At 44.2% G+C, this 26,807-nt stretch overlaps 1 protein-coding gene across 5 annotated transcripts in view; it reads right to left on the reverse strand.

Moving 5' to 3' along the window:
• Positions 1-73: 73 nt before the first annotated feature.
• LOC139373730 (protein PALS2-like) overlaps positions 74-26,807 on the reverse strand; it is an 86,559-nt gene continuing 59,825 nt past the window's right edge. For 3 of the 5 annotated variants that reach the window (XM_071114641.1, XM_071114642.1, XM_071114640.1), the window contains 11 exons: positions 26,254-26,372; positions 20,284-20,436; positions 11,300-11,452; positions 10,946-11,173; positions 6,040-6,171; positions 3,300-3,396; positions 2,911-2,979; positions 2,536-2,697; positions 2,052-2,254; positions 1,754-1,882; positions 74-1,502 (listed from right to left, as the gene is read on the reverse strand). In XM_071114641.1, coding sequence (XP_070970742.1) covers positions 1,326-1,502; positions 1,754-1,882; positions 2,052-2,254; positions 2,536-2,697; positions 2,911-2,979; positions 3,300-3,396; positions 6,040-6,171; positions 10,946-11,173; positions 11,300-11,452; positions 20,284-20,436; positions 26,254-26,372 — 1,622 coding nt within the window. In that variant the 3' untranslated portion in view covers positions 74-1,325. The remainder of the gene's footprint in view (positions 1,503-1,753; positions 1,883-2,051; positions 2,255-2,535; positions 2,698-2,910; positions 2,980-3,299; positions 3,397-6,039; positions 6,172-10,945; positions 11,174-11,299; positions 11,453-20,283; positions 20,437-26,253; positions 26,373-26,807) is intronic. The other 2 variants (XM_071114644.1, XM_071114643.1) reach the window with 1 other exon arrangement.

Raw genomic sequence — 26,807 nt, forward strand, 5'->3', positions numbered from 1 at the left:
GGCTTTAAATATTACTGCATTAAATATAAACTAAACAACCATTACCCAAAACAAAAAAGGACAACTTTCCAGCTGAATTTCAGTTAATTTATTGTAACAATGTATTGCTATTAGAGATGTCTGTTATTGGTCACGAGTTGGGAAATCTTTCAGAGTGACCACAGGAAACAGAATGTAGTATTTAGGTTACAGTGCAGGAGGGTTTTGGAGATGTGATACTGGAGGAGAGGACCATGGGATAGCAACAGATTAAAAAACAACAATAAGCACCTTACATACAGATTAGGGTAGATGGTGAGTGGTATTCTGATGGTCATGCTGTCGACACAACACAGACACAACGCTTCAAAACAGGATTTAGTATTTGTTCAATATTCGAAAACGACAACTCAAAGCAAAGGATCATGCGAGACAAAAATGTCACTTAGCTAAAAAGATCACCGTAGCAACGAAAGACAGTGAATCCTACGGTACTAAAATAAAAGTACAGCCAAGTCAAAGAAAGACATGAATGAAACAGACACAGTGTTTTGATCCTGATATTCTATACCACAATGTAAAGTGTAAAGCTTTTTCCCTTCATTCTCTTTGTGGGATGTGTGAGGGTTAGATATTCAGACAATAAGTCCATTTTTTCTTAAGTCATAATTCTAAAGAGATAAACACAAACCAATCAAGGGGTAGGCAACTACAGTACATACTACAGGGCACTGTAGGGGATTTTCTTTGGAGTGGGGTGGGAGGTCCTACGACAATCACAAGGGTGGGCTTCACAGGATTTGGACTGAGACACGGTAGTTGTCATGGCAATAACGAGCGCTGTAAACAGGTTTCCTTGGCAACACTGCTCATAGTTCTGGAATATTCCATACTGTCGTTCTTGAACTTCGTTCTTGAACTGTGTTGATATAACAATAATAAAAACTCTTTCAAAGCAGTCCTCGGAGAAAAAAAACAAACATCATTAGTTCTCAGAGGCACAACTACAAAAAACAAACAAACATAACAACAACAAATAAATATGGCCGTGATGTTTGGCCTTTTTATTTTTTTCATGTTTCTGAATTCCACGTTGGTATGAATAGAAAGATATTTCGTAAAAAGTTACAAATATTAAAATAAATAAGAACTATTTGCCTTTGAGTTTCGAGTAGAAAAAATGTGCATTGTGTGCAGGAGGAAGGGAGAGAGGGACGAGGCGGTTGGTTTGGGTTTTCCCCGTCAAAGTCCCTCACATGACGAACACCCTTTCTCCTTTCTTTTCTCCTGTCTCTGTGGTCGAACACATACACGGTCAAGTTGACCGGTCAGTGTCCGGTTGGGGTTCAGTAGACCCAGTTGACGGGGACCCACTGTGGTTCGGAGCAGAGTTTGTCGACAGCAGCCTGTAGCGTTTGGAAGGCGCGGTCCAGGTTGTCGTTGGTGATGGCGAGGTCAAAGTAGTGGTTATAGGTCCTCTGGATACGAGCACTCTCATCAACAGTCTTCCTCAAATCCACATCCTGACAGGGACAGAGACAGAGGGTGAGTGTGTGTGTGTGTGTGTGTCTCTCGGTTTGTGCATTTTCCTGAGAAGCAGTGGCTAACAAGCACAGTACACTATGTGAGTGTTGTGTGTTCTAGCGATAGAATGTTCCATAAAAAACTACAGAACGCCCTAAAATCACATAACAATGGAAGGATACCAGAAAGCAACGTGAAAATACACCGGGATTAAGCGGCTCAGTGTCTATGCCCAGGAAAAGGTCCTGACCGTGAGTTGTTTGGTGGTGATCCCGGCGTCCACCGTAGCTTTGTGCATGGCCTTGAGCGTCTCAAACTCTGGTGCTGCGATGAACACCACATACGGCATGAACTCTGCAGTCTTTAGTACCTTCAGAGCCTACTGTCCAGACAGAGAGAGGGTCAGTGAACCAGCTAGAGATGACAAACACAGACAGACAGAAACAGACAGACCATGTAGAGTATCTCATACTGGGATTCTACCCTGTTCTTTTTTTGTTGTGCTTTTTAAATGCACTTGAAATAGTTTTATTTTATTTGATTGTGACCTGTGGGTTGACGTCCAGGATGCAGGTGCGCCCTGTGTCCACCACCTCGTGGATGGAGTCCATCTTGGTTCCGTAGAGGTTCCCGTCGTACTCGCCGTGCTCTAGGTAGCCGCCGGCCTTCACGTCCGCCTCCATCTCTGTCCGCGTCACAAACCGGTAGGACTTACCGTCCAGCTCATCGTCACGGGGACGCCGGGAGGTGACTGAGGGAGGAGCGGGAGGAGAGACAAGAAGAGAAAAGGGGTTAGAGATAAGAGAAAGGGATGTGGGAGAGAGATGGAGGAAGAATGAACAGGAATGTAAGAAGAACAGTGGAGCAAAGGGGAAGATCAAGAGACAAGCTGACTTAAAGCAGCCAAATGAAACATACTCCAAGGGGTTCTGTCTGTTCAGACAGTGTCCTGAGAGTACAGTGGTCCATTAGGTTCTGGAGGAGGGTTCTAGAATAGAAATAGAATTAGAACGGTATGGGTTCTAGACTCACAGGGGATGGTGGTTCCGAAGCATGTTGGGTTAAGGACCACCAGTCGGTTCTTGAGGCTGCGTCGGCCCACCCCCTGGGCTCCAATCAGAACTAGAGTCTTCCTCTGGAATGGGGGCATCTTGGCCACCTCCTCATAGATTTGCAGCTCGTGCCTGTCAAACTCTGCTCTCAGCCAATCACAGAGAGGGACACACAAGAGTAAGCCAATCACAGAGGAAAATGTAGTGTTGTCAGTCAATAAAAGAAGGGAATGGGGATGTAAAATGCTGATTAGTAAATGGGGGAACTACACAGTCAGGAAGCTCCAGCACAAAACCAATTAGAAGAATGAGCCATGACAGAATCAGCCAATGAGAGACGAGTATAAATGCTCACCTGCATTCCTGGCTGTTAAGTACATCATCTTTTTCTTCTTCTTTCCAGTTATCGTACCGCACAGGATCCCTGTTGCATACACACACACATATTCAAGCGTCTTCCCTGTCTGTCTTCTGCATCCAAAGGCCAGAAGGGGGCACCATAACCCATTCTATGGAGCGCTACTGAGTAATTATCTCATGACCTCATTGCCCTCAGCCTGGCAGGCAAGGCGGCCTCACAGTGGCAGACCAACTAAACAATTCAAAGTAAGTGCTCTCCACTGATTCAAATCCAAGCAGTCACTGGCTGGCTACATTATGTAAAAGGTCCACTCAAAGTTGCCAGTCAGCTCAGTATAGCTCATCTAGCTGAAAATGGAGCTAGGAGGCAAAGTCAAGCCGTACCTGAGCCATCAAAATCTCTTGGGACGAAGGCTTTCCTCTTCTCCTCCAGGAACTGACTGGGGATCAGTCCAGTGGCTCCACCAACCACATGGCACGCCTATCACAGGAGAGCACACCAGACATAAAAAAAACTGTATTACCCAACCAGTAGAAACCAGTAAACAACCAGTAGAAAAACAGTAGAGACCAGTAGAAGTTACAAACCAATATAAAACCAGTAGAAATCAGTAGAAGGTTACAAACCAATATAAAACCAGTAGAAATCAGTAGAAGGTTACAAACCAATATAAAACCAGTAGAAGTTACAAACCAATATAAAACCAGTAGAAGTTACAAACCAATATAAAACCAGCAGAGACCATAGAAACCAGTAGAAGTTACAATCCAATATTAAACCAGTAGAAACCTGTAGAAGGTACAAGCCAAAATAAAACCAGTAGAAACCAGTAGAAGTTACAAACCAATATAAAACCAGTAGAAATTACAAACCAATATAAAACCAGCAGTTACCCATAGAAACCAGTAGAAGGTACAAACCAATATAAAACCAGTAGAAACCAGTAGACGTTACAAACCAATATAAAACCAGTAGAAATCTGTAGAAGTTGTCAAACCAATATAAAACCAGTAGAAATCTGTAGAAGTTACAAACCAATATAAAACCAGTAGAAACCAGTAGAAGTTACAAACCAATATAAAACCAGTAGAAGTTACAAACCAATATAAAACCAGTAGAAATCAATAGAAGTTACAAACCAATATAAAACCAGCAGAGACCCATAGAAACCAGTAGAAGTTACAAACCAATATAAAACCAGTAGAAACCAGTAGAAACCAGTAGAAGTTACAAACCAATATTAAACCAGTAGAAACCAGTAGAAGTTACAAACCAATATAAAACCAGTAGAAACCAGTAGACGTTACAAACCAATATAAAACCAGCAGAGACCCATAGAAACCAGTAGAAGTTACAAACCAATATAAAACCAGTAGAAACCAGTAGAAGTTACAAACCAATATAAAACCAGTAGAAACCAGTAGACGTTACAAACCAATATTAAACCAGTAGAAACCAGTAGAAGTTACAAACCAATATAAAACCAGTAGAAACCAGTAGACGTTACAAACCAATATAAAACCAGCAGAGACCCATAGAAACCAGTAGAAGTTACAAACCAATATAAAACCAGTAGAAACCAGTAGAAGTTACAAACCAATATAAAACCAGTAGAAACCAGTAGACGTTACAAACCAATATAAAACCAGTAGAAACCAGTAGACGTTACAAACCAATATAAAACCAGTAGAAATCAATAGAAGTTACAAACCAATATAAAACCAGCAGAGACCCATAGAAACCAGTAGAAGTTACAAACCAATATAAAACCAGTAGAAACCAGTAGAAGTTACAAACCAATATAAAACCAGCAGAGACCCATAGAAACCAGTAGAAGTTACAAACCAATATAAAACCAGTAGAAACCAGTAGAAGTTACAAACCAATATAAAACCAGTAGAAACCAGTAGAAGTTACAAACCAATATAAAACCAGCAGAGACCCATAGAAACCAGTAGAAGTTACAAACCAATATAAAACCAGTAGAAACCAGTAGAAGTTACAAACCAATATAAAACCAGTAGAAACCAGTAGAAGTTACAAACCAATATAAAACCAATATAAAACCAGTAGAAGTTACAAACCAATATAAAACCAGCAGAGACAAACCAATATAAAACCAATATAAAACCAGTAGAAGTTACAAACCAGCAGAGACCCATAGAAGTTACAAACCAATATAAAACCAGTAGAAACCAGTAGAAGTTACAAACCAATATAAAACCAGCAGAGACCCATAGAAACCAGTAGAAGTTACAAACCAATATAAAACCAGTAGAAACCAGTAGAAGTTACAAACCAATATAAAACCAGTAGAAATCAATAGAAGTTACAAACCAATATAAAACCAGTAGAAACCAGTAGAAGTTACAATCCAATATAAAACCAGTAGAAACCAGTAGAAGTTACAATCCAATATAAAACCAGTAGAAATCAATAGAAGTTACAAACCAATATAAAACCAGTAGAAACCAGTAGAAGTTACAATCCAATATAAAACCAGTAGAAACCAGTAGAAGTTACAATCCAATATAAAACCAGTAGAAATCAATAGAAGTTACAAACCAATATAAAACCAGCAGAGACCCATAGAAACCAGTAGAAGTTACAAACCAATATAAAACCAGTAGAAACCAGTAGAAGTTACAATCCAATATAAAACCAGTAGAAATCAATAGAAGTTACAAACCAATATAAAACCAGCAGAGACCCATAGAAACCAGTAGAAGTTACAAACCAATATAAAACCAGTAGAAACCAGTAGAAGTTACAAACCAATATAAAACCAGTAGAAACCAGTAGAAGTTACAAACCAATATAAAACCAGTAGAAGTTACAAACCAATATAAAACCAGCAGAGACCCATAGAAACCAGTAGAAGTTACAAACCAATATAAAACCAGTAGAAATCAATAGAAGTTACAAACCAATATAAAACCAGTAGAAACCAGTAGAAGTTACAAACCAATATAAAACCAGTAGAAATCAATAGAAGTTACAAATCAATATAAAACCAGCAGAGACCATAGAAACCAGTAGAAGTTACAAACTAATATTAAACCAGTAGAAACCAGTACAAAAAAAATATGTATTGTTGTTATTGAGGATCACCACCATCATCACCTGCCACCAGTTGGGGTCCTCCCTGTTGACGATCTGAAGGAGGTCCCCCCTCTTGAAGCCAATCCCCGCCTCTCGGCAGGGGATCAGATGGTCATTTGCTGGATCGTAGTCAAAGTGGGGTTGCACGTACACCTGAGAAAAGGGAGGTTTGATGTTTATCAAAGGTGATTCGACAACAAAACTATAACTACAGTGCCTTGCGAAAGTATTCGGCCCCCTTGAACTTTGCGACCTTTTGCCTCATTTCAGGCTTTAAACATAAAGATATAAAACTGTATTTTTTTGTGAAGAATCAACAACAAGTGGGACACAATCATGAAGTGGAACGACATTTATTGGATATTTCAAACTTTAACAAATCAAAAACTGAAAAATTGGGCGTGCAAAATTATTCAGCCCCCTTAAGTTAATACTTTGTAGCGCCACCTTTTGCTGCGATTACAGCTGTAAGTCGCTTGGGGTATGTCTATCAGTTTTGCACATCGAGAGACTGACATTTTTTCCCATTCCTCCTTGCAAAACAGCTCGAGCTCAGTGAGGTTGGATGGAGAGCATTTGTGAACAGCAGTTTTCAGTTCTTTCCACAGATTCTCGATTGAATTCAGGTCTGGACTTTGACTTGGCCATTCTAACATTTTGCTTTATGTTTTGGATCATTGTCTTGTTGGAAGACAAATCTCCGTCCCAGTCTCAGGTCTTTTGCAGACTCCATCAGGTTTTCCAGAATGGTCCTGTATTTGGCTCCATCCATCTTCCCATCAATTTTAACCATCTTCCCTGTCCCTGCTGAAGAAAAGCAGGCCCAAACCATGATGCTGCTACCACCATGTTTGACAGTGGGGATGGTGTGTTCAGCTGTGTTGCTTTTATGTCAAACATAATGTTTTGCATTGTTGCCAAAAAGTTAAATTTTGGTTTCATCTGACCAAAGCACCTTCTTCCACATGTTTGGTGTGTCTCCCAGGTGGTTTGTGGCAAACTTTAAATGACACTTTTTATGGATATCTTTAAGAAATGGCTTTCTTCTTGCCACTCTTCCATAAAGGCCAGATTTGTGCAATATACGACTGATTGTTGTCCTATGGACAGAGTCTCCCACCTCAGCTGTAGATCTCTGCAGTTCATCCAGAGTGATCATGGGCCTCTTGGCTGCATCTCTGATCAGTCTTCTCCTTGTATGAGCTGAAAGTTTAGAGGGACGGCCAGGTCTTGGTAGATTTGCAGTGGTCTGATACTCCTTCCATTTCAATATTATCGCTTGCACAGTGCTCCTTGGGATGTTTAAAGCTTGGGAAATCTTTTTGTATCCAAATCCGGCTTTAAACTTCTTCACAACAGTATCTCGGACCTGTCTGGTGTGTTCCTTGTTCTTCATGATGCTCTCTGCGCTTTTAACGGACCTCTGAGACTATCACAGTGCAGGTGCATTTATACGGAGACTTGATTACACACAGGTGGATTGTATTTATCATCATTAGTCATTTAGGTCAACATTGGATCATTCAGAGATCCTCACTGAACTTCTGGAGAGAGTTTGCTGCACTGAAAGTAAAGGGGCTGAATAATTTTGCACGCCCAATTTTTCAGTTTTTGATTTGTTAAAAAAGTTTGAAATATACAATAAATGTCGTTCCACTTCATGATTGTGTCCCACTTGTTGTTGATTCTTCACCAAAAAATACAGTTTTATATCTTTATGTTTGAAGCCTGAAATGTGGCAAAAGGTCGCAAAGTTCAAGGGGGCCGAATACTTTCGCAAGGCACTGTATATACAGTCAAAATAGTGCTTTTCTACACACAACAGCTAGGTAGATAAGGTTAGTGGAAGGATTAGTGTTTTACTACACACAACAGCTAGGTAGATAAGGTTAGTGTTTTACTACACACAACAGCTGGGTAGATAAGGTTAGTGTTTTACTACACACAACAGCTAGGTAAATAAGGTTAGTGGAAGGATTAGTGTTTTACTACACACAACAGCTAGGTAGATAAGGTTAGTGGAAGGATTAGTGTTTTACTACACACAACAGCTAGGTAGATAAGGTTAGTGGAAGGATTAGTGTTTTACTACACATAACAGCTAGGTAGATAAGGTTAGTGGAAGGATTAGTGTTTTACTACACACAACAGCTAGGTAGATAAGGTTAGTGGAAGGATTAGTGTTTTACTACACACAACAGCTGGGTAGATAAGGTTAGTGGAATGATTAGTGTTTTACTACACATAACAGCTAGGTAGATAAGGTTAGTGGAAGGATTAGTGTTTTACTACACATAACAGCTAGGTAGATAAGGTTAGTGGAAGGATTAGTGTTTTACTACACACAACAGCTAGGTAGATAAGGTTAGTGGAAGGATTAGTGTTTTACTACACACAACAGCTGGGTAGATAAGGTTAGTGGAATGATTAGTGTTTTACTACACATAACAGCTAGGTAGATAAGGTTAGTGGAAGGATTAGTGTTTTACTACACATAACAGCTAGGTAGATAAGGTTAGTGGAAGGATTAGTGTTTTACTACACATAACAGCTAGGTAGATAAGGTTAGTGGAAGGATTAGTGTTTTACTACACATAACAGCTAGGTAGATAAGGTTAGTGGAAGGATTAGTGTTTTACTACACATAACAGCTAGGTAGATAAGGTTAGTGTTTTACTACACACAACAGCTAGGTAGATAAGGTTAGTGGAAGGATTAGTGTTTTACTACACACAACAGCTAGGTAGATAAGGTTAGTGTTTTGAAGTGTTAGAGAAGTTTGGGTACAAAGCAGCACTAAGTGCATATTTATACTACACACACACACACACACACACACACCAGAGGTATTTGCCAAGAGAGGTGCGTGGTCTGGGCACTGTCAGCTTACACTGGCAGCCAGACAGAAACTCTCAAACAAGATCCGGACTGGATGTGTGTGTGTGACATTTGAGATAGTGTGTGTGAGTATGTACAGTGTTGGCGTGTGTGTCTGTTCAGTAAGAGCATAAATGCATGTGTGTGTGCGTATGTGTCAGTAGGTGTGTGTGTCAGTTGGTGTGTGATTGTGTGGCAGTTGGTGTGTGTTTCAGTTGGCGTGTGTGTGTGCGCTTGTTTGCACTACTTGTAGAGCAGGTGTCGGGATAGATGTGAGTGTGTGTACAGCGCATATGTGTGTGTGAGCATGCATGCCAGAGTACAGTAGTTGTTTCATGTGTGTGTGTGTTTTTCTGTGTGTCTGGGTCTATGTGCATGCCGGCGTACGAGCGTGTGTGTGCCTGTACGTGTCTACATGTGTGTGTGTGTGTCTCCCTGGCCCAGATATCATGTGGAGGGTTATTAATAGGGCTCTCAGCAGGGTTCAGATTCCAGAGCAGGGCATTCTGGGACAGCCCCAGGACTCACTTCACTACCAGTCCACCACCACCACCACCAAACATCTGCAGCTGTTACACAGCCAAACAGGAGCAGTCTGTGAGTGTGTGTGTGTGTCTGTGTGTGGACTTGCGAGATTGTATCCATTCATGTGGCTGTTTAAGTGATGGAGTATGTGTGACGGGTGAGAAAGAAGGAGAGAGAGAGAGAGAGAGAGAGGAGGAGAGAGAGAGAGGAGGAGAGAGAGAGAGGAGGAGAGAGAGAGAGAGGAGAGAGAGAGAGAGAGAGAGAGAGAGAGAGAGAGAGGAGGAGAGAGAGAGAGAGAGGAGGAGAGAGAGAGAGAGAGGAGGAGAGAGAGAGAGAGGGATAGGGGGAGAGGGAGAGAGAGAGAGAGGGATAGGGAGAGGAGGGGAGAGAGAGGGGGATAGGGAGAGAGAGCGATAGGGAGAGGGAGAGAGGGAGAGAGAGAGAGAGAGGGAGAGAGAGAGAGAGAGAGGGAGAGGAGGAGAGAGAGAGAGCAATAGGGAGAGGGAGAGAGGGAGAGGAGGAGAGAGAGATGGGGATAGGGAGAGAGAGAGCAATAGGGAGAGGGAGAGAGCAATAGGGAGAGGGAGAGAGCGATAGGGAGAGGGCGAGAGGGGGATAGGGAGAGAGCGAGAGGGGGATAGGGAGAGAGCGAGAGGGGGATAGGGAGAGAGAGGGGGATAGGGAGAGAGAGAGGGGGATAGGGAGAGAGAGAGGGGGATAGGGAGAGAGAGAGGGGGATAGGGAGAGAGAGAGAGATAGGGAGAGAGAGAGAGATAGGGAGAGAGAGAGAGAGATAGGGAGAGAGAGGGGGATAGAGAGAGAGAGGGGGATAGGGAGAGAGAGAGGGGGATAGGGAGAGAGAGAGGGGGATAGGGAGAGAGAGAGGGGGATAGGGAGAGAGAGATAGGGAGAGAGAGGGAGAGGAGGAGAGGGAGAGAGCGATAGGGAGAGAGGGAGAGAAGGAGAGAGAGATAGGGAGAGAGAGAAGGAGAGAGAGATAGGGAGAGAGAGGAGAGAGAGAGAGATAGGGAGAGAGAGAGAGATAGGGATAGAGAGAGAGAGATATAGGGAGAGAGAGAGAGAGATAGGGAGAGAGAGAGAGAGATAGGGAGAGAGAGAGAGATAGGGAGAGAGAGAGAGATAGGGAGAGAGAGAGAGATAGAGAGAGAGAGAGAGAGAGGGGGATAGGGAGAGAGGGAGAGAGAGGGGGATAGGGAGAGAGAGAGGGGGATAGGGAGAGAGAGGGATAGGGAGAGAGAGAGGAAGAGAAAAGGGGGAGAGAGAGAGCGAGGGGAGAGGGGGGGAGAGGGAGAGGGGAGGGAGAGAGAGAGAGGGGAGAGGGGGAGAGAGGGGAGGTGAGGGTGAGAGAGAGAAAGAGGGAGGGGGAAGAGAGAAAGAGGGGGAGAGAGGGAGAGGGGGAGAAGGAGAGAGAGCATGAATGCTTGAGTGTGAGAGGGCACACGTGTACGTCCATGTGTGTGTCCCTGCATGTGCTGTGTTTGTATGAGCATGTGTGTGTGTGTACCTGTGGTGGGGCGGGTGCATCTCTATAACTAGGCAGTATCTTCAGAGTGATTCCTCCGCTGCAGTCCTTCAGCATCTCCTGCAGCTCAGTGGGGTTGTTCCCTACGTCCCGCCCATTCACTTCCTTTATGATGTCACCCACGTGCAGCAGACCCTGCCTGTCAATCATTCCTCCATGGAGGATCCTAGCGATGACCAGCTCCTCCTTCTCCACTCTGAACGTCACTCCCTGAGAGAGGGAAGGAGCAGATAGATGGTCAATGAAATCCTTGCAGAGATGCAGAAACGCACGCACGCACACACACACACAAACTCTTCATCTCACTCCCTCTCGATCTCTCCCACACTCGCTCACCAGTGGTTCTCCAGCCTTCTTGCGGATGCCGATCATGCGTACAGCATCGGCCTGCATCAGAGAACTGTTCCCCAGCTCCTCATTAAACAGCTCCGCTGGGGGCACGGCCTCATAGCACTTAGAGGCTACCATGTCGTGGGCCTCAAGGAGCGACTGAGAGGGAGAGAGAAATGGGGAGAGGGGGATAGAAAGGGACGGAGAGATAGAGGGATGGAGAGAGGAGGATGGAGAGATGGGGAGAGGGGGTAAGGAGAGATGGAGAGAGGGGAGAGAGGGGGATGAGAGATGGAGAGAGAGGGGGGTGGAAAGAGAGAGAGCGGTAGAGATAGAGAGAAGTGTAGAGATATAGAGAGGGGGAGAGAGAGAGAGAGAGAGGGAGAGAGGGGGGGGTGGAGAGATGGGGAGAGTGAGGGGGATGGATAGAGAGAGAGCGGTAGAGATAGAGAGAAGTGTAGAGATATAGAGAGGGGGAGAGAGAGAGGGAGAGAGGGGGGGTGGAGAGATGGGGAGAGTGAGGGGGATGGATAGAGAGAGAGCGGTAGAGATAGAGAGAAGTGTAGAGATATAGAGAGGGGGAGAGAGAGAGAGAGAGAGAGGGAGAGAGGGAGGGGGATGGAGAGAGTGAGGGGGATGGATAGAGAGAGGGGGATACAAATGCAAACTGGTGAGGGCCCAAATATGTGCTTGTGTTGTCACAATACCAACATTTGACTAAGGATGCGAGACCAGGCAAAGAATAACGGTACGGAGTAGTAGGCCTCTCTTTTCTGTTCTTCCCGTGCCATCCAAATTTGTGAATAGCCTATTGGTCAAGTTACCAGGTTGTTAGCTAGCTAGGTAACATGACTAAACAAGGTTGTTTGCTATCTAACCACCGATTAGCGGCCTGCGAGTGGTTTATGAAATTATATAAATGCGTATGAATTGTGGTACAAAAAGGAAAGGTAGCTCCGTTTTTTTTAACCTTTATTTAACTAGGCAAGTCAGTTAAGATCAAATTCTTATTTTCAATGACGGCCTAGGAACAGTGGGTTAACTGCATGTTCAGGGGAAGCCCTGTCACATCCGACGAGTGTCAGAGCCAGGTAGTAGGCTTCGATCTTTGTACTGTATTAACGCTTTTCCTGTTTGATGGTTTGTCGGAGTGCGTAGCGGTCTTATTAGCGTCCGGGTTAGTGTCCCACTCTTTGAAAGCAGCAGCTATAGTCTTTAGCTCAGTGTGGATGTTGCCTGTAATCCATGGCTTATGGTTGGTATATGTACTGTGCATTCAATTTTTTATTTTTTTATTACGCATTTACACAAGTATTCAGACTCTTTGCTATGAGACTCGAATTTGAGCTCAGGTGCATCCTGTTTCCATTGAACATCCTTGAGATGTTTCTACAACTTGATTGGAGTCCACCTGTGGTAAATCTCTTTCGTATCGTTTGAGATTCCTAAAGATTGGAAAGCTGCCATGGTCATCCCCCTCTTCAAAGAGGGTGACACTCGAGACCCAAACTGTTACAGACCTATATCCATCCTGCCCTACCTTTCTAAAGTCTTTGAAAGCCAAGATAAACAGACCACTGACCATTTCGAATCCCACCGTACCTTCTCCGCTGTGCAAGCCGGTTTCCGAACTGGTCATGGGTGCACCTCAGCCACGCTCAAGGTACTAAACGATATCATAACCGCCATCGATAAAAGACAGTACTGTGCAGCCGTCTTCATCGACCTGGCCAAGGCTTTAGACTCTGTCAATCACCGTATTCTTATCGGCAGACTCAACAACCTTGGTTTCTCAAATGACTGCCTCGCCTGGTTCACCAACTACTTCTCAGATAGAGTTCAGTGTGTCAAATCGGAGGGCCTGTTGTTCGGACCTCTGGCAGTCTCTATGGGGGTACCATAGGGTTCAATTCTCGGGCCGACTCTTTTCTCTGTATATATCAACGATATCGCTCTTGCTGTGGGTGATTTCTTGATCCACCTCTACGCAGATGATACCATTCTGTATACATCTGGCCCTTCTTTGGACACTGTGTTAACAAACCTAAAAACGCGCTTCAATGCCATACAACTCTCCTTCCGTGGCCTCCAACTGCCCTTAAATGCTAGTAAAACTAAATGCATGCTCTTTAAACGATCGCTGCCCGCACCTTCCTGCCCAACTAGCATCACTACTCTGGACTAGAAGTCGACCGATTAATCGGAATGGCCGATTAATTAGGGCCGGTTTCAAGTTTTCATAACAATCGGAAATCGGTATTTTTGGGCGCCGATTTCCGATTATTAAAAAAAATGTTTTTTTCTGTTTAATACTTTTTATTTAACTAGGCAAGTCAGTTAAGAACACATTCTTATTTTCAATGACTGCCCAGGAACTGTGGGTTAACTGCCTTGTTCAGGGGCAGAAGGACAGATTTTCACCTTGTCAGCTCAGGGGTTTCAATCTTGCAACCACAGTTAACTAGTCCAACGCTCTAACCATTGCACTCCACGAGTAGCCTGCCTGTTACGCGAATGCAGTAGAAGCCAAGGTAAATTGCTAGCTAGCATTAAACTTATCTTATAAAAAACAATCAATCATAATCACTAGTTATAACTACTAATCCAGTTTAGCAGGCAATATTAACCAGGTGAAATTGTGTAATTTCCCTTGCGTTCATTGCACGCAGAGTCAGGGTATATGCAACAGTTTGGGCTGCCTGGCGCATTGCGAACTAATTTGCCAGAAATGTACATAATTATGACATACATTGAAGGTTGTGCAATGTAACAGGAATATTTAGACTTATGGATGCCACCCGTTAGATAAAATACCAAACGGTTCCGTATTTCACTGAAATAATAAACGTTTTGTTTTCGAAATGATAGTTTCCGGATTCGATCATATTAATGACCAAAGGCTCGTATTTCTGTGTTATTATGTTATAATTAAGTCTGATTTGGTAGAGCAGTCTGACTGAGCAGCAGCAGGCCCGTAATCATTCATTCAAACAGCACTTTCCGAGCGTTTTGCCAGCAGCTCTTCGCAAGCACAGCGCTGTTTATGACTTCAAGCCTATCAGCCTAATGGCTGGTGTAACCAATGTGAAATGGCTAGCTAGTTAGCTGGGTGTGCGCTAATACTGTTTCAAACGTCACTCGCTTTTAGATTTGGAGTAGTTATTCCCCTTGCGCTGCAAGGGCCACGGCTTTTGTGGAGTGATGGGTAACGATGCTTTGAGTGTGGCTGTTGTCGATGTGTTCCTGGTTCGAGCCCAGGGAGGGGCGAGGAGGGGGACGGAAGCTATACTGTTACACTGGCAATACTATAGTGCCTATAAGAACATCCAATAGTCAAAGGTATATGAAATACAAATGGTATAGAAATAAATAGTCCTATAAATACTATATTAACTACAACCTAAAACCTCTTACCTTGGAATATTGAAGTCTCATGTTAAAAGGAACCACCAACTTTCATATGTTCTCATGTTCTGAGCAAGGAACTTAAACGATAGCTTTTTTACATGGCACATATTTTACATGGCACACATTACTTTCTTCTCCAACACTTTGTTTTTGTATTATTGAAACCAAATTGAACATATTTCATTATTTATTTGAGGCTAAATTGATTTTATTGATGTTTTATATTAAGTTAAAATATGTGTTAATTCAGTATTGTTGTAATTGTCATTATTACAAATTTAAATTTTTTTAAAAAAATCGTCAGTTTCATCGGTATCGGATTTTTTGGTCCTCCAATAATCGGTATCGGCATTGGAAAATCATAGTTGATCGACCGCTACTCTGGACGGTTCTGGCTTAGAATATGTGGACAACTACAAATACCTGGGTGTCTGGTTAGACTGTAAACTATCCTTCCAGACTCACATTAAGCATCTCCAATCTAAAGTTAAATCTAGAGTCGGCTTTCTATTTCGCCATGTCATTCATAAAATAGCCTCCAACACTCTACTCAGCAAACTGGACGCAGTCTATCACAGTGCCATCCGTTTTGTCACCAAAGCACCATATACTACCCACCACTGCGACCTGTATGCTTTCGTTGACTGGTCCTCGCTATATATTCGTCACCAAACCCACTGGCTCCAGGTCATCTATAAGTCATTGCTAGGTAAAGCTCTGCCTTATTTCTGCTCACTGGTCACCATAGCAACACCCAACCGTAGCACGCTCTCCAGCAGGTATATCTCATTGGTCATCCCCAAAGCCAACACCTACTTTGGCCGCCGTTCCTTCCATTTCTCTGCTGCCAATGACTGGAACGAATTGCAAAAATCACTGAAGTTGGAGACTTATCTCCCTCACTAACTTTAAGCATCAGCTATATGAGCAGCTTACCAATCGCTGCAGCTGTACACAGCCCATCTGTAAATAGCCCATCTGTCACGATCGTCGTATTGAGGAGACCAAAGCGCAGCGTGGTGTGAATACATACTTTTAATTATAGACGAAAAAACACAAAGCACACTAAACAAACAAAACTAACTAACTAACTAACTAACTAACTAACTAACTAACTAACTAACTAACTAACTAACTAACTAACTAACTAACTAACTAACTAACTAACTAACTAACTAACTAACTAACTAACTAACTAGACGAACGTGACCGCTATAGAAACTGAGTGCTGACATACAACATCACATAGACAATAACCCACCAACCACAATACAAAACAGGCTACCTAAATATGGGTCCCAATCAGAGACAACGACAAACACCTGCCACTGATTGAGAACCATATCAGGCCAAAACACATAGAAACAGACTAACTAGACATGCAACATAGAATGCCCACTCATATCACACCCTGACCAAACAAAACATAGAAACAAACAACGCAAATAGTGTGACACCATCCAACTACCTACCTCATCCCCATTTTGTTTTTATTGACTTTTTTGCACACCAATATTTCTACTTGCACATCATAATCTGCACATCTATCACTCCAGTGTTAATTTGCTAAATTGTAATTACTTCGCTACTATGGGCTATTTATTGCCTTACCTCCTTACTTCATTTGCACACACTGTATACAGATGTTTCTATTGTGTTGTTGACTGTACTTTTGTTTATCCCACGTGTAACTCTGTGTTGTTGTTTGTGTTTCACTGCTTTGCTTTATCTTGGCCAGGTCGCAGTTGTAAATGAGAACTTGTTCTCAACTGGCCTACCTGGTAAAATAAAGGTGAAAAATATATATATAATAATAATAATAATTCAATTGATTCCACATGATTTGGAAAGGCACACACCTGTCTATATAAGGTCCCACAGTTGACCGTGCATATCAGAGCAAAAACCAAGCCATGAGGTTGAAGGAATGGCCCGTAGAGCTCCGAGACAGGATTGTGTCGAGGGGGAAGAGTACCAAAACATTTCTGCAGCATTGAAGGTCCACAAGAACACAGTGGCCTCCATAATTCTTAAATGGAAAAAGTTTGGAACCACTAAGACTATTCCTAGAGCTGGCCGCCTGGCTAAACTGGGAGAAGGAGAAGGACCTTGGTCAGGGAGGTGACCAAGAACCCAAAGGTCACTCTGACAGAGCTCTATATTTTCTCTGTGGAGATGGGACAACCTTCCAGAAGGACAACCATCTTTGCAGCACTCCACCAATCAGGCCTTTATGGAAGAGTGGCCAGATGGAAGCCACTCCTCAATAAAAGGCACATGACAGCCCACTTGGAGTTTGTCAAAAGGCACCTAAAGGACTCTCAGACCATGAGAAACAAGATTCTCTGATGAAACCAAGATTGAACCCTTTGGCCTGAATGCCAATCGTCATGTCTGGAGGAAACCTGGCACCATCCCTACGGTGAAGCATGGTGGTGGCAGCATCATGCTGTGGTTATGTTTTCCAGCGGCAGGGACTGGGAGACTAGTCAGGATTTAGGGGAAGATGAACAGAGCAAAGTACAAAGAACCTTGATTAAAACCTGCTCCAGAGAGCTCAGGACCTCAGACTGGGGTGAAGGTTCACCTTCAAACAGCCTGAAAATATTTGTGCAGCGACGCTCCCCATCCAACCTGACAGAGCTTGAGAGGATCTGCAGAGAAGAATGGGAGAAACTACCCAAATACAGGTGTGCCAAGCTTGTAGTATCATACCCAAGAAGACTCAATACTGTAATCACTGCCAAAGGTGCTTCAACAAAGTACTGAGTAAAGGGACTGAATACATGTAAATATTATATTTTTTTAATTTGCAAAAATATCAAAAATCTTTTTTTGCTTTGTCATTATGGGTTATTATGTGTAGATTCCTGAGAAAATTTAATACATTTTAGATTAAGGCTGTAACGTAACAAAATATGGAAAACGTGAAGGGGGCTGAGTACTTTCCGAATGCACTGTACGTACTGTGGGGACGACGTCGTTGTTGCACTTATTAATGAAGCCGGTGAGTGATATGGTAAACTCCTCAATGCCATCGGATGAATCCCAGAACATATTCCAGTCTGTGATAGCGAAACAGTCCTGTAGATTAGCATCCGCTTCATCGGACCATTTACGTATTGCGTGCGTAACTGGTACTTCCTGTTTTGAGTTTTTGCTTTTGCTTGTAAGCAGGAATCAGGAGGATATAACGTTCGATATGAGAAACAGACCCCCCCTTTCCAGCCACAAACTTTTTTCTTCGGATCTACACGATTCACGTGGATGGCCTATTGAGATCAAAATGGCGAATATCACCGAAAAGCAAAGGGTTTGCATCCCTGATTAAGGATTCCAGACTTAAGCTCACTGTCAAGTAATCACTTTCCCCATCTCCCTGTCACAGTCTCTCTCTCGCGCTCCAGCTTCTCTCTCAGTAGGTCATCAAAGTCTTATCTTTGAACTGATAGTATGCATGCATTGAAGCAAAGATATTCCCTACTCAAAGATATAAATCCTATTGGTCCATACTCTGAAAAGCCCTGTTAGTCCTCTGATAGGTCCATGGATGTAGGAGGTCAGTATTCTAGGGGAGGTTTTGATCCTTTCATAACAGGAGTTGAGATGAATACATGTATAGAATCGTTTCTGTACTAAAATAGAACCATTGAAAAACATCATACAATGTTCAGCACATCTTTTGCCCAAGGGTTAGGACTGTCCCAGACCCCAAAACATCTTAGTTGGCCGAAAGTCATCTGTACTTTCGACCAATCGATTGGGCAACATTTGTTTACGTGTATTTTTCCATATATAGACACACCTTATGTGTTTAAATAAAATCTGCTATATGCATTGAGCTTGTCTGATGCTTTAAGATTACTATTTGATGAAATAACATACAAATGACTCACGAGGGAGCCAGAGATCTAGATAACCAGAAGACAAAAACCTTAACCTGACCATCCTCCTCTCGATCCTGCTGGCTTTCGCAGATTCTGAATTTACTCTCCTGAAGTTGCCGGTAATAGGAGAGGAGTTGGCAACCTTTCTCATGTGGAATGCCAATTTATCTGACCGTGATTTTCATATGCACATTTTCATGGAAATGTTTCATTTCATTTATCAAAACATCTTCGTATTTCAAAATCATTGTCATGTGGTTAATGAAAATGATCTCCAAATCTAAAATAAAATCATACCAACATAAAAAGTAACTTCTATTAGAATTGCCAACTATGTAAAAATAGCCTACATAAAGCCAACAAACATCGCAGCCTGCAGGTAGAAAATATCCTGATGGGCCTCCCGAGTGGCGCAGTGGTCAGTGGTCTAAGGCACTGCATCACAGTGCTAGCTGTGCCACTAGAGATCCTGGTTTGAGTCCAGGCTCTGTCACAGCCGGCCAAGACCAGGAGACCCATGGGGCGGCGCAAAATTGGACTTGTGTCAAGAAGCAGTGTGGCTTGGTTGGGTTGCGTTTCGGAGGACGCACGGCTCTCGACCTTTGCCTCTCCTGAGTCCGTACGGGAGTTCCAGCGATGAGACAAGACTGTAGCTACCAATTGGATTCAACAGAATTGGGGAGAAAAAGGGGTAAAAAAAAAAAGACTAAATAATAATTAAAGAATATCCTGATCAAAATAAATATCCTATAAATCACATTGGCTATGCATGGCCTGTCTGCAATGAACTTGAAACGTATCAACTACCAAATTGGGTCAGGCTTGAGCTAGCAAATATGCAGCATTGTATAAAATATTCTGGGTCCTCAGAGGTTCCTGTAGCAGTGAGCTCGGGACAGACAGAACTGCAGGCTATTTGATCAAGGGATACGAGGTCCTCAGGTAGGCCTGTTTTACGATGTTTCCACTGAATCAGAGAATGACATTTTTCCCTTTCATGCTGAGTGGTTATCGAAAGGGAGAGAGCTGGAAAGATTTAAAAATACATTGAGGAACTATTGTCATTCTCAATGGATGTAAAAACAGAGGTTGTTTGCTTGCTGTTTGAGGTGAAGAAAGCATTCCTTTGAGAAGCTCCACAGCTCATTAGTGGTGGTAAGCCAATCAGAAATACTATCAGATCCCCAAACGGGCACATTTCCTTCTCTCCCGAGCACGTACAGGAGTTGTAGCGATGAGACAAGATAGTGACTACTAACAATTGGATACCACGAAATTGGGGAGAAAAGGGGGTAAAAAAATTTCAAAATTGAAAAATCATTACAAAAAATGAACTGCTGTTTTCTTCACGCTCAACAGTTTCCTGTGTGTATTAAGAATGGTCCACCAACCAATCGGACACCCAGCCAACTTGACACAACTGTGGGAAGCATTGGAGTCAACAAAGGCCAGCATCCCTGTGGAATGTTTTCAACACCTTGTAGAGTCCATGCACCCGACGAATAGAGGGGGGTGCAACTCAATATTAGGAAGGTGTTCTTAATGTTTTGTACACTCAGCGTATATCCATATTGCTCATAGCCCATGCTTTCAGATTAACAAGAAGAACTAAGGTATAAAGGCTATGGGGTCAGTTCAGAATGTAGGCCATTAGCATCAACTATAACCTTTAACCTTAGTGACTGGGTTACGGACCTGGAAGTGGGGCTCCTGGAGGATTCGGGAGAGTTCCGCTACGCTGTCATCACGGACGCTGAGGGCGGTGATGTCACCCAAGATGTCTGTGACCAGCTCTATATTGTTGTCCTGCACCGCCTCCAGCCTCAAGTCCTCCAATCGCTCGTGGGCCTGCAGGGGTCAGAGGTGAAAGGTTATGGGGTCACATACTGTACATACATGGGAGGAAGTTGTACAATGGTAGATAGCCATTGTTGTGTGTGGTTGCGTTCCCTTGCCATTGTGTGAACTTGTGTTATACTTCCTTTTGTGGCACTGGTGTCAGTAAGTTGAGTTGTTGAGTGAGGGTTCTGTGGTTGTATTGTGATGAGGAAGTCAAAGTCATCTCTCAATCTTTTCGCTCTCTCCCCCCTCTCTCTTTCTCTCTCTTTGTCTGTCAGTGGCGTGACAAACACTCTCCCACTTGCCCAGAATGACCATTATGGCGGCAAGCCAATGCTGACTAATTCATGGCAGGACATCACCCCAGTGGTCAGAGTATCAGTCTGTGAAGGCACTGGGAGAGCTTGTGTGTGTGTGTGTGTGTGTGTGTGTGTGTGTGTGTGTGTATATCATTGGGACCATCAGGGTACCTGAGGGGGGTGGGGGGGGGGGGGTTGTTATGTATGAGTACACTGATAGATTACTACCTTAGCAAGGAGCACGCTGCTGCCTGCCAGCCTGTGGTCAGTTTGTGAGTCATTCTCAGTGTGGGAGTCAGTCTCGATGTGGGAGTCAGTCTCAGTGTGGGAGTCAGTCTCAGTGTGGGAGTCATTCTTAGTGTGGGAGTCATTCTCAGTGTGGGAGTCATTCTCAGTGAAGTCAGTCTCAGTGTGGGAGTCAGTCTCAGTGTGGGAGTCAGTCTCAGTGTGGGAGTCAGTCTCAGTGTGTGAGACATTCTCCGTGTGGGAGTCTCAGTGTGTGAGTCATTCCCAGTGTGTGAGTCATTCCCAGTGTGGGAGTCAGTCTCAGTGTGTGGGTTAGTCTCAGTGTGTGAGTCATTCTCAGTGTGTGAGTCATTCTCAGTGTGAGTCATTCTCAGTGTGTGAGTCAGTCTCAGTGTGTGAGTCAGTCTTAGTGTGTGAGTCAGTCTCAGTGTGTGGGTCAGTCTCAGTGTGTGGGTCAGTCTCAGTGTGTGAGTCAGTCTCAGTGTGTGAGTCAGTCTCAGTGTGTGAGTCAGTCTCAGTGTGGGAGTCAGTCTCAGTGTGTGAGTCATTCTCAGTGTGAGAGTCAGTCTCAGTGTGTGAGTCATTCTCAGTGTGAGTCATTCTCAGTGTGTGAGTCAGTCTCAGTGTGGGAGTTAGTCTTAGTGTGTGAGTCAGTCTCAGTGTGTGAGTCATTCTCAGTGTGTGAGTCAGTCTCAGTGTGTGAGTCAGTCTCAGTGTGTGAGTCATTCTCAGTGTGGGAGTTAATCTTAGTGTGTGAGTCAGTCTCAGTGTGGGAGTTAGTCTCAGTGTGTGAGTCATTCTCAGTGTGTGAGTCAGTCTCAGTGTGTGAGTCAGTCTCTGTGTGTGAGTCAGTCTCAGTGTGGGAGTCAGTCTCAGTGTGTGAGTCAGTCTCAGTGTGGGAGTTAGTCTTAGTGTGTGAGTCAGTCTCAGTGTGTGAGTCATTCTCAGTGTGTGAGTCAGTCTCAGTGTGTGAGTCAGTCTCAGTGTGTGAGTCATTCTCAGTGTGTGAGTCATTCTCAGTGTGTAAGTCAGTCTCAGTGTGTGAGTCAGTCTTAGTGTGTGAGTCATTCTCAGTGTGTGAGTCATTCTCAGTGTGTAAGTCAGTCTCAGTGTGTGAGTCTCAGTGTGTGAGTCATTCTCAGTGTGTGAGTCATTCTCAGTGTGTAAGTCAGTCTCAGTGTGTGAGTCAGTCTCAGTGTGGGAGTTAGTCTTAGTGTGTGAGTCATTCTCAGTGTGTGAGTTAGTCTTAGTGTGTGAGTCATTCTCAGTGTGGGAGTTAGTCTTAGTGTGTGAGTCATTCTCAGTGTGGGAGTTAGTCTTAGTGTGTGAGTCATTCTCAGTGTGTGAGTCATTCTCAGTGTGGGAGTTAGTCTTAGTGTGTGAGTCATTCTCAGTGTGTGAGTCATTCCCAGTGTGGGAGTCAGTCTCAGTGTGGGAGTTAGTCTTAGTGTGTGAGTCAGTCTCAGTGTGTGAGTCATTCTCAGTGTGTGAGTCAGTCTCAGTGTGTGAGTCAGTCTCAGTGTGTGAGTCATTCTCAGTGTGGGAGTTAATCTTAGTGTGTGAGTCAGTCTCAGTGTGGGAGTTAGTCTCAGTGTGTGAGTCATTCTCAGTGTGTGAGTCAGTCTTAGTGTGTGAGTCATTCTCAGTGTGTGAGTCATTCTCAGTGTGTAAGTCAGTCTCAGTGTGTGAGTCTCAGTGTGTGAGTCATTCTCAGTGTGTGAGTCATTCTCAGTGTGTAAGTCAGTCTCAGTGTGTGAGTCAGTCTCAGTGTGGGAGTTAGTCTTAGTGTGTGAGTCATTCTCAGTGTGTGAGTTAGTCTTAGTGTGTGAGTCATTCTCAGTGTGGGAGTTAGTCTTAGTGTGTGAGTCATTCTCAGTGTGGGAGTTAGTCTTAGTGTGTGAGTCATTCTCAGTGTGTGAGTCATTCTCAGTGTGGGAGTTAGTCTTAGTGTGTGAGTCATTCTCAGTGTGTGAGTCATTCCCAGTGTGGGAGTCAGTCTCAGTGTGGGAGTTAGTCTTAGTGTGTGAGTCAGTCTCAGTGTGTGAGTCATTCTCAGTGTGTGAGTGAGTCATTCTCAGTGTGGGAGTTAGTCTTAGTGTGTGAGTCATTCTCAGTGTGGGAGTTAGTCTTAGTGTGTGAGTCATTCTCAGTGTGTGAGTCATTCTCAGTGTGGGAGTTAGTCTTAGTGTGTGAGTCATTCTCAGTGTGTGAGTCATTCCCAGTGTGGGAGTCAGTCTCAGTGTGGGAGTTAGTCTTAGTGTGTGAGTCAGTCTCAGTGTGTGAGTCATTCTCAGTGTGTGAGTCAGTCTCAGTGTGTGAGTCAGTCTCAGTGTGTGAGTCATTCTCAGTGTGGGAGTTAATCTTAGTGTGTGAGTCAGTCTCAGTGTGGGAGTTAGTCTCAGTGTGTGAGTCATTCTCAGTGTGTGAGTCAGTCTCAGTGTGTGAGTCAGTCTCTGTGTGTGAGTCAGTCTCAGTGTGGGAGTCAGTCTCAGTGTGTGAGTCAGTCTCAGTGTGGGAGTTAGTCTTAGTGTGTGAGTCAGTCTCAGTGTGTGAGTCATTCTCAGTGTGTGAGTCAGTCTCAGTGTGTGAGTCAGTCTCAGTGTGTGAGTCATTCTCAGTGTGTGAGTCATTCTCAGTGTGTGGGTCAGTCTCAGTGTGTGGGTCAGTCTCAGTGTGTGAGTCAGTCTCAGTGTGTGAGTCAGTCTCAGTGTGTGAGTCAGTCTCAGTGTGGGAGTCAGTCTCAGTGTGTGAGTCATTCTCAGTGTGAGAGTCAGTCTCAGTGTGTGAGTCATTCTCAGTGTGAGTCATTCTCAGTGTGTGAGTCAGTCTCAGTGTGGGAGTTAGTCTTAGTGTGTGAGTCAGTCTCAGTGTGTGAGTCATTCTCAGTGTGTGAGTCAGTCTCAGTGTGTGAGTCAGTCTCAGTGTGTGAGTCATTCTCAGTGTGGGAGTTAATCTTAGTGTGTGAGTCAGTCTCAGTGTGGGAGTCAGTCTCAGTGTGTGAGTCATTCTCAGTGTGTGAGTCAGTCTCAGTGTGTGAGTCAGTCTCTGTGTGTGAGTCAGTCTCAGTGTGGGAGTCAGTCTCAGTGTGTGAGTCAGTCTCAGTGTGGGAGTTAGTCTTAGTGTGTGAGTCAGTCTCAGTGTGTGAGTCATTCTCAGTGTGTGAGTCAGTCTCAGTGTGTGAGTCAGTCTCAGTGTGTGAGTCATTCTCAGTGTGTGAGTCATTCTCAGTGTGGGAGTTAGTCTTAGTGTGGGAGTTAGTCTCAGTGTGTGAGTCATTCTCAGTGTGTGAGTCAGTCTCAGTGTGTGAGTCAGTCTTAGTGTGTGAGTCATTCTCAGTGTGTGAGTCATTCTCAGTGTGTAAGTCAGTCTCAGTGTGTGAGTCTCAGTGTGTGAGTCATTCTCAGTGTGTGAGTCATTCTCAGTGTGTAAGTCAGTCTCAGTGTGTGAGTCAGTCTCAGTGTGGGAGTTAGTCTTAGTGTGTGAGTCATTCTCAGTGTGGGAGTTAGTCTTAGTGTGTGAGTCATTCTCAGTGTGGGAGTTAGTCTTAGTGTGTGAGTCATTCTCAGTGTGGGAGTTAGTCTTAGTGTGTGAGTCATTCTCAGTGTGTGAGTCATTCTCAGTGTGGGAGTTAGTCTTAGTGTGTGAGTCATTCGCAGTGTGTGAGTCATTCCCAGTGTGGGAGTCAGTCTCAGTGTGTGAGTCATTCTCAGTGTGAGAGTCAGTCTCAGTGTGTGAGTCATTCTCAGTGTGAGTCATTCTCAGTGTGTGATTCAGTCTCAGTGTGTGAGTCAGTCTCAGTGTGTGGGTCAGTCTCGGTGTGTGAGTCATTCTCAGTGTGTGAGTCAGTCTCAGTGTGGGAGTCATTCTCAGTGTGTGAGTCAGTCTCAGTGTGGGAGTTAGTCTTAGTGTGTGAGTCAGTCTCAGTGTGTGAGTCATTCTCAGTGTGTGAGTCAGTCTCAGTGTGTGAGTCAGTCTCAGTGTGTGAGTCATTCTCAGTGTGGGAGTTAATCTTAGTGTGTGAGTCAGTCTCAGTGTGGGAGTTAGTCTCAGTGTGGGAGTCATTCTCAGTGTGTGAGTCATTCTCAGTGTGTGAGTCAGTCTCAGTGTGTGAGTCAGTCTCTGTGTGTGAGTCAGTCTCAGTGTGGGAGTCAGTCTCAGTGTGTGAGTCAGTCTCAGTGTGGGAGTTAGTCTTAGTGTGTGAGTCAGTCTCAGTGTGTGAGTCATTCTCAGTGTGTGAGTCAGTCTCAGTGTGTGAGTCAGTCTCAGTGTGTGAGTCATTCTCAGTGTGTGAGTCATTCTCAGTGTGGGAGTTAGTCTTAGTGTGGGAGTTAGTCTCAGTGTGTGAGTCATTCTCAGTGTGTAAGTCAGTCTCAGTGTGTGAGTCAGTCTCAGTGTGGGAGTTAGTCTTAGTGTGTGAGTCATTCTCAGTGTGGGAGTTAGTCTTAGTGTGTGAGTCATTCTCAGTGTGGGAGTTAGTCTTAGTGTGTGAGTCATTCTCAGTGTGGGAGTTAGTCTTAGTGTGTGAGTCATTCTCAGTGTGTGAGTCATTCTCAGTGTGGGAGTTAGTCTTAGTGTGTGAGTCATTCTCAGTGTGTGAGTCATTCCCAGTGTGGGAGTCAGTCTCAGTGTGTGAGTCATTCTCAGTGTGAGAGTCAGTCTCAGTGTGTGAGTCATTCTCAGTGTGAGTCATTCTCAGTGTGTGATTCAGTCTCAGTGTGTGAGTCAGTCTCAGTGTGTGGGTCAGTCTCAGTGTGAGTCATTCTCAGTGTGTGAGTCAGTCTCAGTGTGGGAGTCATTCTCAGTGTGTGAGTCAGTCTCAGTGTGGGAGTTAGTCTTAGTGTGTGAGTCAGTCTCAGTGTGTGAGTCATTCTCAGTGTGTGAGTCAGTCTCAGTGTGTGAGTCAGTCTCAGTGTGGGAGTTAATCTTAGTTTGTGAGTCAGTCTCAGTGTGTGAGTCATTCTCAGTGTGTGAGTCAGTCTCAGTGTGGGAGTTAGTCTTAGTGTGTGAGTCATTCTCAGTGTGTGAGTCAGTCTCAGTGTGTGAGTCAGTCTTAGTGTGGGAGTTAGTCTTAGTGTGTGAGTCATTCTCAGTGTGTGAGTCAGTCTCAGTGTGGGAGTCATTCTCAGTGTGTGAGTCATTCTCAGTGTGTGAGTCAGTCTCAGTGTGTGAGTCAGTCTCAGTGTGTGAGTCAGTCTCAGTGTGGTAGTCATTCTCAGTGTGGGAGTCAGTCTCTGTGTGGGAGTCAATCTCTGTGTGTTCTTCCCCTATGTGTATCTGCTACCTTGGAGAGTGACCGTACAATGGGACTCTCCATGATTCCTCTGAGGAAGATGAGGTCGATGTCTTTGGCCCCCGTGGAGGTGGGCAGCTCCCCCAGGTTATCCAACACCTGCTGCATCGCTGTGGGGGGAGGGGAGAGAGAGCGGGAAGAGGGAGAGAGTGGTGGAGAGAGGAAGGGAAAGAGAGAGGGGAGGGAGAGGTGTTAGTTACTGTAGATATGGAAAACAGAGATAAAGGGAGTGAGGAAGTCACACTGTAGATCAGCGATGAACGACTGCCGGCCCCGCCTCCCTTTTGTAGGCCAGCTGATACATTTCCTCATAATTACAAATGTTTAGGAACTCAGTCGGGGTCTCAACTTACTGTTGAGTTAGAATCAGCAGTTTTCCTCTTGTTATTATGTCACTGATAATCACTCAATTAGCCCATGTCCGCCATGTATTTTTAGATTGGTAAGTTAGTCTAGTGTCTAGCTGCCTAAACTTGTGGTAATCAGGATCGAATTACCGCCCGGAGAGCCCCCCACTGTCACTCTCACCCAGATATCAAATATCA

The sequence above is a fragment of the Oncorhynchus clarkii genome, chromosome 18 (assembly GCF_045791955.1).
Source record: "Oncorhynchus clarkii lewisi isolate Uvic-CL-2024 chromosome 18, UVic_Ocla_1.0, whole genome shotgun sequence".
NCBI classification, from domain to species: domain Eukaryota; kingdom Metazoa; phylum Chordata; class Actinopteri; order Salmoniformes; family Salmonidae; genus Oncorhynchus; species Oncorhynchus clarkii.